At 41.7% G+C, this 15043-nt stretch overlaps 2 protein-coding genes across 12 annotated transcripts in view; both read right to left on the bottom strand.

Annotated features, from left to right (window-relative positions):
* Positions 1-15043, bottom strand: part of IFT80 (intraflagellar transport 80) — a 147906-nt gene that overhangs the window by 109394 nt on the left and 23469 nt on the right. Inside the window, exons 4-5 of the mRNA XM_049867628.1 lie at positions 8986-9096; positions 7044-7112 (exon numbers count right to left, since the gene is read on the bottom strand). Coding sequence (XP_049723585.1) covers positions 7044-7112; positions 8986-9096 — 180 coding nt within the window. The remainder of the gene's footprint in view (positions 1-7043; positions 7113-8985; positions 9097-15043) is intronic.
* Positions 9189-14098, bottom strand: LOC126066504 (collagen alpha-1(I) chain-like). Of its 11 annotated transcripts, none has more exons than XM_049867624.1 (5): positions 13063-14098; positions 11892-11970; positions 11454-11722; positions 10925-10944; positions 9189-10711 (listed from the first exon to the last, which is right to left on the bottom strand). In XM_049867624.1, the coding sequence occupies exons 1-4, from the start codon at positions 13399-13401 to the stop codon at positions 10930-10932; spliced, it is 702 nt and encodes a 233-aa protein (XP_049723581.1). In that variant the 5' UTR covers positions 13402-14098; the 3' UTR covers positions 9189-10711; positions 10925-10929. The 11 variants fall into 11 exon arrangements, 10 of the variants coding, with proteins under 10 accessions (XP_049723581.1, XP_049723575.1, XP_049723574.1 ...); XM_049867618.1 differs by lacking the exon at positions 11892-11970 and adding exons at positions 12609-12647; positions 12775-12855 and having other exon boundaries at positions 9189-11174; positions 11387-11596; positions 13107-14098; XM_049867617.1 differs by lacking the exon at positions 11892-11970 and adding exons at positions 12609-12689; positions 12814-12855 and having other exon boundaries at positions 9189-11174; positions 11387-11596; positions 13107-14098.

The following is a 15043-nucleotide window of genomic DNA, read 5'->3' as shown; positions in this document are numbered from 1 at the left end:
ATACACCAGGAGGACATATCCATCATAAATATTTACACACCCAATTACAGGGCTCCAAAATACATAAAACAAACCCTAACAGCACTGAAAAGAGAAACAGGTAGCTCCACGATAACAGTAGGAGGCTCCAACACACACTTTTGGTGAAGGACAGAACATCCAGAAAAAAGCTCAATAAAGACATGGAAGATCTAAATGCCACAATCAACCAACTTGATCTCATAGGCATATACAGAACACTCTACCCAACGGCAGCCAAGTATACTTTTTTTTCCAACACACATGGAACATTCTCCAAAAAAAAAAAAAAAAAACCCATATATTAGGCCACAAAACAAGCCTTAATGGAACCCAAAACACTGGAATATTACAAAGCATCTTTTCTGACCATAAAGCCATAAAAGTAGAAATCAGTAATGGGAAAAAAATCAAAAACTGAACAACACCATGCTCAAAAACTACTGAGTTATAGAAGAAATCAAGGACAGAATAAAGAAATTCACAGAATCAAATGAGAATGAAAACACTTTCTACCAGAATCTTTGGAACACAGCAAAAGCAGTGCTCAGAGGTCAATTTATAGCAATAAATGCACACATCCAAAAAGAAGAAAGGGTCAAAATCAAACCACTAACCCTACAACTCAAACAAATAGAAAGAGAGTAGCAAAAGAAGGCCACGGGGACCAGAAGAAAAGAAATAATAAAAATTAGAGCAGAAATAAGTGAAGTAGAGATAGGAAAACAATTGAAAGAGCTAACAAGACCAAAAGCTGGTTCTTTGAAAAGATCAACAAAAACAATAAACCACCGGCCAAACTGACAAAAGAAAAACAGGAAAGGAAGCAAATAACCTGAATAAGAAATGAGATGGGTGATATCAAAACAGACTCAACTAAAATTAAAAGAATCATATCAGAATACTATGAAAAATTGTACTCCAACAAATCTGAAAATCTAGAAGAAATGGACAAATTTCTAAAAACACATTACCTACCTAAACTAACACAAACAGAGGTAGAAATAAATAAACCCATAAAAAAAGAGGAGATTGAAAAGATAATTTAAAAACTTCCAACAAAAAAAACCCCAGCCCTGTCGGCTTCACTGGAGAATTCTACCAAACTTTCAGAGTAACACCAGTAATACTACAGGTATTTCAGAGCATGGAAAAGGATGGAACACTCCCAAACTCATTCTATGAAGCCAGCATAACCCTGATACCAAAATCAGGTAAAGGCACCCCAAAAAAGAAAAAGAAAATTATAGACCAGTATCCCTCATGAACATAGGTGGAAAAATCCTCAATGAAATTCTAGCCAATAGAATTCAACAACATATCAAAACAATAATACACCATGACCAATTGAGAATCATACCAGGTATGCAGGGATGGTTCAACATTAGAAAAACAACCAATGTAACCTATCATATAAATAAAACAAAGGACAAGAACCACATGATCTTATTAATTCATGCAAAAAAGGTATTTAATAAAGTCCAAAACCCATTCATAATAAAAACTCTCAGCAATATAGGAAAAGAAGGGAAATTCCTCAATATAATAAAAGGCATTTATACAAAGCCAACAGCCAACATCACCCTAAATGGAGAGAGTCTGAAAGCATTCCCCTTGAGAACCAGAAACAGACAAAGATGCCCTTTATCACCAGTCTTATTCAACATTGTGCTGGAAGTCCTAGCCAGGACAAATTAGGCTGGAAAAAAGAAATAAATGGTATCCAAATTGGTAAGGAAGAAGTAAAAGGATCCCTATATTCATTGATAAGGTCTTACACAGAAATCCCCAAAGGATCCACAAGAAAATACTGGAACTAATAGAAGATTTCAGCAAAGTTTCAGGATACAAGATAAACATACAAAAATCAGTTGAGCTTCAAAGAGGAAATCACCAAATCAATACCATTTACAGAAGCCCCCAAGAAGATAAAATACTTAGGAATAAATCTAACCAGAGATGTAAAATGCCTATACAAAGACAACTACAAGATGCTACAGTAAGAAACCAAAAGAGATGTACGTAAGTGGAAAAACGTAACTTGCTCATGGATAGGAAGACTCAATATTGTGAAACGTGAATTCTATCCAAAGCAATCTACAGATACAATGCAATCTTGACCCAAATTCCAACAACATTTTTTAATGAGAGGAGGAATAAATCACCAACTTCACATGGAAAGGAAAGAGGCCCCAGAGAAGTAAAGCATTACTGAAGAAGAACAAAGTGGGAGGCCTCACACTACCTGATTTTAGAACCTATTATACCGCCACCGCAGTCAAAATAGCCTGGTACTGGTACAACAACAGATACATAGACCAATGGAACAGAATTAAGAATCCAGACATAAATCCATCCACATAGGAGCAGCTGAAAGTCCTTTAAATGGGGAAAAGACAGTCTCTTTAACAAATGGTGCTGGCATAACTGGATATCCATCTGCAAAAAAATGAAACAAGACCCATACCTCACACTATGTACAAAAACTAATTCAAAATGGATCAAAGGCCTAAATATAAAATCTAAAACGATAAAGATTAATGAAGAAAAAATAGGAACAACGCTAGGAGCCCTAATACATGGCATAAACAGTATACAAAACATAACAATGCACAAACATCAGAAGAGAAACTAGATAACTGGGAGCTCCTAAAAATCAAACACTTATGTTCATCAAAAGGCTTCACCAAAAGTAAAAAGACAACCTACAGACTGGGAAAAATATTTTTGGCTACAACGTATCTGATCAGGGTCTAATCTCTAAAATCTACAAGATACTGCAAAATCTCAACAAAAAAAAATCAAATAACCCAATTAAAAAATGGGCAAAGGATATAAACAGGCACTTTGCCAAAGACATACAGGCATCTAACAGATACATGAGGAAATATTCACGATCATTAGCCATTAGACAAATGCAAACCAAAAGAGACCATCTCACCCTAACAAGGCTAGCATTAATCGAAAAAACACAAAATAATAAATGCTGGAGAAGTTGTGGAGGGACTAGAACACTTATACACTGATGGTGGGAGTGTAAAATGGTACAGCCACTTTGGAAAAAGATTTGGCACTTCCTTAAAAAGCTAGAAATAGAAGCACCATATGATCCAGCAATCCCACTCCTTGGAATATATAGTAGAGAAATAAGAGCCGGCACATGAATAGATAACATGCACACCCATGTTGATTACAGCACTGTTCACAAAAGTAAAAAGATGGGAATAACCTAGATGCCCATCAACAGACAAATGGATAAACAAATTATGGTATATACACACAATGGAATACCATGCAATGATAAAGTAACAAGGAGGAATCTGTGAAACATGTCACAACATGGATGAATCTGGAAGGCATTATGCTAAGTGAAATTAGTCAGTTGCAAAAGGACAAATATTGTATGAGACCACTATTATAAGAACTCAAGAAAAGGTCTAAACACATAAGAGAACATTTTTTTGATGGTTACAAGGGTGGGGAATAAGGGAGACAGTAGACAAGAATTATCTTAGGTGAGGGGAAGGACACCACACAATACAGGGGAAGTCAGCACAACTGGACTAATCCAAAAGCTAAGAAGTTTCCTGAACTCAACCAAACACTTCGAGGAACCGAGTAGCAGGGACAGGGGTCTGGGGACCACAGTTTCAGGGGACATCTAGGTCAACTGGCATAACAAAGTTTATTAAGAAAATGTTCTGCATCCCACTTTGGTGATTGGTGTCGGAGGTCTTAAAAGCTTGCGAGCGGCCATCTAAGACACATCAATTGGTCTCAACCCACCTGGAGCAAAGGAGAATGAAGAACACCAAAGGCATAAGGAAAATATTAGCCCAAGAGACAAAGGGGCCACATAAAACAGAGACTCTATCATCCTGAGACCAGAAAAACTAGATGGTGCCTGGCTACCACCAATGACCACCCTGACAGGGAACACACCAGAGTCCCTGATGGAGCTGGAGAAAAGTGGGGTACAGAACTCAAATCCTCATAAAAAAGACCAGACTTAACGGTCTCGCTGAGACTAGAGGAACCGCAGAAGACATAGCCCCTGGGCTCTCTGTTAGCCCAGAACTAAAACCATTCCCGAAGTCAACTCTTCAGACAAAGATTACATTGGACTATAAAACATAAAATAATACTCATGAAGAGTGTGCTTCTTACTTCAAGTAGATACACAAGACTAAACGGGCACCTCCTGTTTGGAGGTGGGATGAAAAGGCAGAAAGGGACAGGAGCTGGTTGAATGCACACGGGAAACCCCGGATGGAAAGAGGGAGTGTGCTGTCACATTACAGGGATTGCAACTGGGGTGACATAACAATGTGTATATAAATTTTTGTATGAGAAATTAACTTGAGCTGTAAACTTTCACCTAAAGCACAATAAATAAATAAAAAGACTATATAGGTGATATTTACATACGGTATATATTTGCTCCTGTACAAAAAAATGGTAACATTAAGTTGCCCCTGGGAATGTGAGCTCAGTAGTTGGAAGACAGGGATAACACTGGAGAGAGGGATAGTGTTTAAAAGGTAAAAAAGGATATAAAGTAAATTTACATACTTTTTTGAGTTTTAAATTCTGAACCATGTGAATTATCACATATTAAAAATTGAAGTGAAAAGATTCAAGGGTTCTCTGCAAGGTATATATTAACGATCGAATTTTATGTTCACTATTATTGAAAGCAGGGGTTGCAAAATCTCTCCAGGAATGTGTGATGTTCTACCGTGTACTATAAATGAGTGAAGTTGATGGAGAAAAAGAAAAATAAGGAGACACAGAGAAGCTGAAGATGCGACTAAAAATGGAGCAGCCACTACTGAACCCCAGCTGACTGTATTCACGCAGGAAAACAGGCCAACGCTACAAGACGTCCCCGTTTTCAAGAGGAACCGGAAGTCCAAATTCGTATGTAAAATGTGAAAATCTGACTGATTTTTAATGTCAGGCCTGTACTGTGCTACTAGTGGTTTACATGCAGATGACAGGCCTTAACAACTTATTTGTAACCTCTGATTTATACGAAGTCCTTAATTTATGAGTACACTGCACCTTCAAACTGTCTTTGCAAGTTTGGAAACTGCATATATTTTCTTCATCAGAGTAAAATAAATAGCAGTTTGGTTTCCAGACCCACGTATAGGGAAACTATTCCACTGATTTCAACTCATAGCCACCCTACAGGACACAATAGAACTGTCCCCATATGATTTTCAAGGAGCACCTGGTGGGTTTGAATCACCGGCCTTTCGTCAGCAGCCACGATCTTAACCACTACGCCCCTAGGGCTCCAAGAAAACTATAGTACTGAACTAAGAGAACTGTATCAGTCTTTCTGATTTATGATATTTATATTAAAACTTATTCCAAGTTTCAGCTTTGGACTCTGGAAAGCCTAAAAGGGTGGATCAAGGGGTAGTAAAAGGAAAGGAGATGACTGGGGAGATTTAAGGAAATTGAAGAAGCCTTAGGGGGATACTGGTAAAGGGTCTCAGCCAAGAATTCAGATCTTATATGGTGTATAGTGGGATAAAACCAAAACCCAAACCCACTGCCGTCGAGTCAATTCCGACTCATAGCGATCCTATAGGACAGAGTAGAAGTGCCCCCACAGAGTTTCCAAGGAGTGCCTGGCGGATTTGAACTGCTGACATCTTGGTTAGAAGCAGTAGCACTTAACCACTACACCACCAGGGTTTCCACAGTGGGATAAGCGTTCAAAATTTCTCTGAAGATCCGTGTCTTCCGTAGGCAACAAACTTAGTAGAAGGAAGAAAAAAGAAATAAAGGCTACATCTCAGCAGCATCAATAGCTGAAAAGAACTGTGGCTTCGGTACCACTACTAAGGGTCCCTGCAGTCCTTCCATGGGGCCAGTGATCTCAGGAAGAATTCTGTCAATTGTTCATAAGCCAGACACCACAGTGAGAATGCCAATAATTATCCGAATAGAAAAATCTATAGAGCCAAAAGTAAATTCCCATGTCCACTAGGAGATTAAAGTAAGATTTTTTTTTAAGGTACGTTTTATTAATAAAGTAACATTTTTTTCCTAACTGAAAATCATCCGTGAATGCTTCCATGAACTGTCAATTTTCTGCTCCTGGATAAATAATCCCGTTGGAAGTTATCTGTAGCAAAGATTTAACCTTAGGAGATAACCAATGCCTAATACTTCTGGTTACCAAAGCCAACATTCGATTAATGTGTAGCTCAAAGAACTATAAGTAATTTTAACATTACCCTGAAAGTAAAAACAATTTAAAAATAAAATCTGAAAAATTTTGGAAAGTTAGTCATTGGAGAGACTTCACAATACAACTTTATTGTATAATCCTAAAAAACAGTCTACGAGCTTTTCGGCAACCTGTACCTCAAAATCAGCTGATATGTGCTCAGACCAACATTAAAGCTGCATTATTATTGCTAGGTAAAACCCAACTAGGAAAATAAATCTGCTATACAGGAAAAAAAAAAATCATAAGCAGACTAAATTCTAACAAGAATGATTTTATGGCCACTTTTTTCCACTAACATGGAAAACTGGGATGCTCCTGAACAGTTTTTGGTTTACCAAGTTTTGAATCCTCAGCGTGTCTGCTCCCTTCCATTAGTACAGAAACCACACATACAACATAAATTTATAACGGGCACTAATATTATAAAGTTTTCTCACAATAGTATTCATATAACTAGAATCACAACCCTATTCCGGTTCAAAAACTTCAGAATTATTTAGCCTATAATCACCTTCACACAGATTAACTAACGTATAAAGAAAAAAGCCCTTGAGTATTTCTTATAATTCTTGGCTAGAATAATATGGCTACAGTGGTCCAACAGGCAACATGGAAAGTAAGGGGAAAAAGTGTAAATAGAAATAAAAGATTTCAGGTTTTGAACCTTACCAAATTGTCTCAAAAACTCTATTAGGCTGTTTTCAAAGAAAAATGTGAAGACATTTTTGTATTCTATAATTTTTGAAAAAATAAAATTATTGATTATAAAACATACCTTGCTGAGCTAAAGTTGATCTTAGCATCCCAGTCTTTGACCAGATTTTTATTTGTCCATCTTCTCCAACTGTGGAGAGAAAATAATTGATATTTTTATAGAAAACAAATTGAAACGTTTACATGTAACTATCAACAGTATCTATATTAATGCACATTTAAGATTCAAACACAATTTACTCTACTTAAATGACAGAGTGCATTACAACTGTTTAACACAAATTACTTTAAAACAATTTTAATAAAGTAGCTTAACTTCCATGATGAAAATTTTATTTTTTTCTTTCAATCTTGTCGTTGTTGTTAGGTGCCATCAAGTCAGTTCCAACTCATAGCAGCCCTACGTACAACAGAACGAAACACTGCCCAGTCCTGCGCCATCCTTACAGTTGTTATGCCTGAGCTCATTGTTGCAGCCACTGTGTGAATCCATCTCATCGAGGGTCTTCCTCTTTTTCACTGACCCTGTACTTTAACAAGCATGATGTCCTTCTCCAGGGATTGATCCCTCCTTATAACATGTCCAAAGTATGTGAGACGAAGTCTTGCCATGCTTGCTTCTAAGGAGTATTCTAGCTGTACTTCTTCCAAGATATATTTGTCCGTTCTTTTGGCAGTATATGGTATACTGAATATTCTTTGCCAACACCACAAATCAAAGGCATCAATTCTTCAGTTTTCCTCATTGATTCAATCTCAGAAGACATAACTATACTATTCAAATAATGTTTCTATTTCAAGGCAGTCTTCATCTCAGAATTCTAACAAAAGTGCTTTCAGTGTAATAAGAAAAGCTGCAGCCAAATTCCAGTGAGTTGGGGACTGAATGAAGTAGTAAACTACCTTTTTAAACAGCTTAGCTAAAAAGGGAAAAAAGAAAGATGACGTTGTAGCTAGAGAGAGTTGCTTCCTTAAGGGAGGGATTTCTTTCTGGTTAATTTTTAAAATGGGCAACATCTGAACACATTTATATGCTGAAAAACAAACCACTGGAAAAGAACAAGGCGAAGATAGGTGAGAGAAGGGTCAACTCCCTGAGAAAAGTCCTAGAGAAGGCCTAGAGGACAGGCGTGATAGTTTTAAAACATGTCCATAAATTCTTTGTTATTCCTACTTCAAGAGATAGATCTTAATTTTCCTCTTCATAAGCGTGGGCTGTACTCAGTGACTTGCTAGTGAAAAGAATGTGGTGGAAATGATGGAGTATGACTTCTAAGGGTGGCTAATACGAGATATGGTGGCTTCTATCTTGCTCTCCCTTGGATCATTCACTCTTGGACAGCCAGTTGCCATGTTGTGAGAACACTCAAACAGCCCTATGTAGAGACTTGTGTCCAAGAGCTGAGGTCTCCTGACAACAGCCAGGGACGAACTAATGCCTCTTACCAACAGTCATGTCAGTGAGCCATTGTGGAAGACGCCACTCCAGCCCCAGACATGCCTATGTGACTGCAGCCCCATCCAACATCTTGACTGCAACATCACGATAGACTCAGTCAAACAGGCCCACCCAGCTAAGCCGCTTCCTGACTCACAGAAACTGTGAGATAATACATGTTTATTATTTTAAGCTGCTAACTGTTGGATTATTTGTTATGCAGCCAAAGATAATACAATAGATGAAGATATGAATCCTTGGAATAGGGTAGGGGATGGAAGATGTAAGAGAGTAGAGGTCTGTTAAATGAGAATATTTTCTCCATACTTGACTGTACCAAAGCCTTCTTTGACTGAACATTCTCCATAAGTCACAAAGAAAACTAACAATTAACATGGCATTACTAATGATTACATTTATATAGAAGTCTAGAGCAATTCTGTACCAATTATTTGCTATTAGATAGTAAAGGACACTACAGTATAGCTAAATGAAAATATTTTTCTCCTTTGGAAATTTTTCAAAAAAAACTGCATTTGAAACATCATTTCTGCAGATAACTTGCCTGTAACCAATGCTGTCCCTTCATAATTCCATCTTCCTGCAAGTACCGCTCCACAGTGAGCTTCTACACTTTTTTCCACTCTTCCCAACTTGGAAATCAGATGAAATTTACCTAGAAGAAATTATATTTTATTAAACCAATTTATTTAGCTAACAAATATTTATTGATTACTTACAACTAGTTACCAAAGTGTTACACAGTGGAGACACCAGGGTAAATAACACATAGTTATTCTTACTCTCAGGGAACATTCAAATCTATTGGAAAACAGACACAAAAACAAAATTATAAAACTCTGAGATAGGTGCTATTACAGACATTTGAATACAGTGGTATCATAGTTCAGAGAGACAATAAAAATCTCCTGGGATATGGCCAAGAGGAACCAGGAGAAACATCAAGAAAGACTTATTTAAGCAGAGTTCTGTAGTCTTGTGCTCTTTTTAAAGGCTCTAGAAAAGCTGAAACAGCTGTAGAGGAGAGGAACAAAATAGGTAACAAAATGAGTGAACTGTGTGTCCCCAAAAAATATGTATATCAATTTGGCTAGGCCATGATTCCCAGTATTGTGTGCCTGTGCACCATTTTGTCATCTTATGTCATTTTCCTGTGTGTTGTAAATCCTGTCTCTATGATGTTGATGAGATGGGATTAGCAGCAGTCACGTTAATGAGGCAGGACTCAATCTATGAGATTCGATCGCATCTTGAGACAATCTCTTCTGACGTATAAAAGAGAAGCAAGCAGAGAGACGTGGGGACTGCATACCACCAAGAAAGCAGTGCCAGGAGCAGAGCACGTCCTTTGGACCTGGGTTTCCTGCACGAAGAAGCTCCTAGACCCAGGGAAGATTGATGATGAGGACCCCCTCCGGAGTCGACAGAGAAAGAATGCCTTCTGCTGGGCTGGTGCCCTGAATTTGGACTTCTAGCCTCCAAGACTGTGAGAGAATAAATTTCTCCTTGTTAAAGCCATTCACTTGTGGTATTTGTTACAGCAGCACTAGATAACTAAGACAATGGATAATCTCAGGTTTTAAAACACCTGTCTTACATGATTTTATACCGTGCCAGGTACAGAAAGGCAAAAAGAAGCCAGCTACTTTGTTGTTCTCAAGAAGTTTACACACATATATAATCAAAAAAGTAAAGAACTTTAAATTTTAAAAGAAATAAGCAAACTATGTAAGAGCTGTCAAGAGAACAAACCAGTGTGCAGAGTAAGTGCTACAGAAAGCCAAAGGATCAGTGCAGTTTGGAAGGATCAAGAAGTCTAGTTTTTTTTTTTTTTTTTTTTAGTGAGTAATAAATATAATAAAGTACAATGAAACTAGAAATTTTTCCCCAAATTAAAAAAAGAAGTTATTTCTGCAGTAAAAGAATAATGTGGCATGAACATTAGCTGCCTAATCAAACTTTGGCTCAGAGGATTTATTTTGTTTAAATTCACTTTTAACTCCTAAATACTCCGATCTAATAATAACAATCCATTAAAGACGTAATTTAAGTCAGATAATTAAGACAGCTTTAAGACGTTTAACAGCTAGCACCCTCTGCTTACTGCACTGACCACCTACCCACTCCCAGCAACAAAGTCCTTCCCCCTCTTCCACACATGCACACTGTGTACCTGACCTGTAGCTCCGTTAGGGCCGCACACGCACACTGTGTACCTGACCTGTAGCTCCGTTACGGCCGCACACGCACACTGTGTACCTGACCTGTAGGTCCGTTACGGCCGCACACGCACACTGTGTACCTGACCTGTAGCTCCGTTACGGCCGCACACGCACACTGTGTACCTGACCTGTAGCTCCGTTACAGCCGCACACCACACTGTGTACCTGACCTGTAGCTCCCTTAGGGCCGCACACGCACACTGTGTACCTGACCTGTAGCTCCCTTAGGGCCGCACACCACACTGTGTACCTGACCTGTAGCTCCGTTACGGCCGCACACGCTCACTGTGTACCTGACCTGTAGGTCCGTTACGGCCGCACACGCTCACTGTGTACCTGACCTGTAGGTCCGTTACGGCCGCACACGCACACTGTGTACCTGACCTGTAGCTCCGTTACGGCGGCACACGCACACTGTGTACCTGATCTGTAGCTCCGTTACGGCCGCACACCACACTGTGTACCTGACCTGTAGCTCCGTTAGGGCCGCACACCACACTGTGTACCTGACCTGTAGCTCCGTTAGGGTCGCACACCACACTGTGTACCTGACCTGTAGCTCCGTTACGGCCGCACACCACACTGTGTACCTGACCTGTAGCTCCGTTACGGCGGCACACGCTCACTGTGTACCTGACCTGTAGCTCCGTTACGGCGGCACACCACACTGTGTACCTGACCTATAGCTCCGTTACGGCGGCACACGCACACTGTGTACCTGACCTGTAGCTCCGTTACAGCCGCACACCACACTGTGTACCTGACCTGTAGCTCCGTTAGGGCCGCACACCACACTGTGTACCTGACCTGTAGCTCCGTTACAGCCGCACACCACACTGTGTACCTGACCTGTAGCTCCGTTAGGGCCGCACACCACACTGTGTACCTGACCTGTAGCTCCGTTAGGGCCGCACACCACACTGTGTACCTGACCTGTAGCTCCGTTAGGGCCGCACACCACACTGTGTACCTGACCTGTAGCTCCGTTACGGCCGCACACCACACTGTGTACCTGACCTGTAGCTCCGTTACGGCCGCACACCACACTGTGTACCTGACCTGTAGCTCCGTTACGGCCCCACACGCACACTGTGTACCTGAACTGTAGCTCCGTTAGGGCCGCACACCACACTGTGTACCTGACCTGTAGCTCCGTTACGGCCGCACACCACACTGTGTACCTGACCTGTAGCTCCGTTAGGGCCGCACACCACACTGTGTACCTGACCTGTAGCTCCGTTACGGCCGCACACCACACTGTGTACCTGACCTGTAGCTCCGTTACGGCCGCACACCACACTGTGTACCTGACGTGTAGCTCCGTTACGGCCCCACACGCACACTGTGTACCTGAACTGTAGCTCCGTTACGGCCGCACACGCTCACTGTGTACCTGACCTGTAGCTCCGTTACGGCCGCACACGCTCACTGTGTACCTGACCTGTAGGTCCGTTACCGCCGCACACCACACTGTGTACCTGACCTGTAGGTCCGTTACGGCCGCACACCACACTGTGTACCTGACCTGTAGGTCCGTTACGGCCGCACACCACACTGTGTACCTGACCTGTAGCTCCGTTAGGGCCGCACACCACACTGTGTACCTGACCTGTAGCTCCGTTACGGCGGCACACGCTCACTGTGTACCTGAACTGTAGCTCCGTTACGGCCGCACACGCTCACTGTGTACCTGACCTGTAGGTCCGTTACGGCCGCACACCACACTGTGTACCTGACCTGTAGCTCCGTTAGGGCCGCACACCACACTGTGTACCTGACCTGTAGCTCCGTTACAGCCGCACACCACACTGAGTACCTGACCTGTAGCTCCGTTAGGGTCGCACACCACACTGTGTACCTGACCTGTAGGTCCGTTACGGCCGCACACGCACACTGTGTACCTGACCTGTAGCTCCGTTACAGCCGCACACGCTGTGTACCTGACCTGTAGCTCCGTTACGGCCGCACACGCTGTGTACCTGACCTGTAGCTCCGTTAGGGTCGCACACCACACTGTGTACCTGACCTGTAGCTCCGTTACGGCCGCACACCACACTGTGTACCTGACCTGTAGGTCCGTTACGGCCGCACACGCACACTGTGTACCTGACCTGTAGCTCCGTTACGGCCGCACACGCTGTGTACCTGACCTGTAGCTCCGTTAGGGTCGCACACCACACTGTGTACCTGACCTGTAGCTCCGTTAGGGTCGCACACCACACTGTGTACCTGACCTGTAGGTCCGTTACGGCCGCACACGCACACTGTGTACCTGACCTGTAGCTCCGTTAGGGTCGCACACCACACTGTGTACCTGACCTGAAGCTCCGTTACGGCCGCACACGCACACTGTGTACCTGACCTGTAGCTCCGTTACGGCTGCACACCACACTGTGTACCTGACCTGTAGCTCCGTTAGGGCCGCACACGCTGTGTACCTGACCTGTAGCTCCGTTACGGCCGCACACGCTGTGTACCTGACCTGTAGCTCCGTTAGGGCCACACACCACACTGTGTACCTGACCTGTAGCTCCGTTACGGCCGCACACGCTGTGTACCTGACCTGTAGCTCCGTTACGGCCGCACACGCTGTGTACCTGACCTGTAGCTCCGTTAGGCATCTCCCACTGGGCTGTGACTTCCTTCAGGGCAGGGAGCCAGGCCTTACACACATTTTTACCTCCAGCAATCCTTTTACACAACCAGCATCTGTTAAATTTAACCAACTCAGTAACCATATGAGGAACTCTACAAAGCGACCTACTTTGACATTTTCTTTCATTTTAATAACTTTCTTCCTCTCATCATTTCCTACATCCTCAACCATAAGCTACCACTTTCCTTTAACCATTCTACTAGCACCATCGACTTTTCCTCAGACTTTCCTTTTTATTTTATATTTACCACTGGGCCATTTTTCTATGTAATAAGATTATTTTGAATGCAACTGTGCTATTACAGCTTTCTAAAACTAATTTGAATGTACTTTTTAAAATTCATTTCTTTAAGCTAATCCTTGGATCATTACTTTATCCAGGTCTGTTTCATTAAATGAGAGCATATTACATGGCACGTGGTACCCACGTAATAAACAACTGTTGAATATAATGAATGAATCCATCAACAAAGAGATTAACCAAATAACTCTTGAACCAGAAATGAGGGGCTCAGAAATTATCTATCACCTATTCCTTTTTTTAAGGAAATGGCATATTAGATTACTGATATTTCCTGTCTGAAAATACCTAACACTGATTTTTCTGACTAGTACCAAAATTACTCTTGCATTCCATGACCTTATAGAAGACATACACCAGGACAGGGAGGCCAGCTTTTTGCACAGACTGGGCACTCAATAAATCGTTGACCTTTGTATTATTTTTTTTTTAATAATTTTTATTGTGAAAGTTTACAAATCAAGTCAGTCTGTCACGTATAAACTTATATACACCTTACTACATACTCCCATTTACTCTCCCCCTAATGAGTCAGCCCGCTCCCTTCTTCCAGTCTCTCCTTTCCTGACCATTTTGCCAGTTGCTAACCCTCTCTACCCTCCCATCTCCCCTCCAGACAGGAGATGCCAATATAGTCTCAAGTGTCCACCTGATACAAGTAGCTCACTCTTCATCAGCATCTCTCTCCAGCCCATTGTCCAGTCCCTTCCATGTCTGATGAGTAGCCTTTGGGAATGGTTCCTGTCCTGGGCCAACAGAAGGTTTGGGGACCATGACCGCCGGGATTCTTCTAGTCTCAGTCAGACCATTACGTCTGGTCTTTTTATGAGAATTTGGGGTCTGCATCCCACTATTCTCCTGCTACCTCAGGGATTCTCTGTTATGCTCCCTGTCAGGGCAGTCATCGGCTGTGGCCGGGCACCATCTAGTTCTTCTGGTCTCAGGATGAGGTCAGTCTCTAGTTCATGTGGCCCTTTCTGTCTTGGGCTCATAGTTATCGTGTGACCTTGGTGATCTTCATTCTCCTTTGATCCAGGTGGGTTGAGACCAATTGATACATCTTAGATGGCCGCTTGTTAGCATTTAAGACCCCAGACACCACACTTCAAAGTGGGATGCAGAATGTTTTCATAATAGAGTTTATTATGCCAATTGACTTAGAAGTCCCCTTAAGCCATAGTCCCCAAACCCCGCCCTTGCTCTGCTGACCTTCGAAGCATTCAGTTTCTTTGCTTTTTGACCTTTGTATTTTATCTGATTGTAACAAATTGCTTGAATAACACATCCAGAGTCATGTAACATAAGTCAAATATTTTAAAACCTATAATTACCCATCTAACTATTTGGGTTCTTCTCTACACCTTTCCCAGCTTTTCTATAACATTTAAAAAAATGCAAGACTAAGACTAGGGCTAAATTAATT

The sequence above is a fragment of the Elephas maximus genome, chromosome 23 (assembly GCF_024166365.1).
Source record: "Elephas maximus indicus isolate mEleMax1 chromosome 23, mEleMax1 primary haplotype, whole genome shotgun sequence".
Lineage (NCBI taxonomy): Eukaryota > Metazoa > Chordata > Mammalia > Proboscidea > Elephantidae > Elephas > Elephas maximus.
This window is presented reverse-complemented; position numbering and strand designations above follow the sequence as displayed.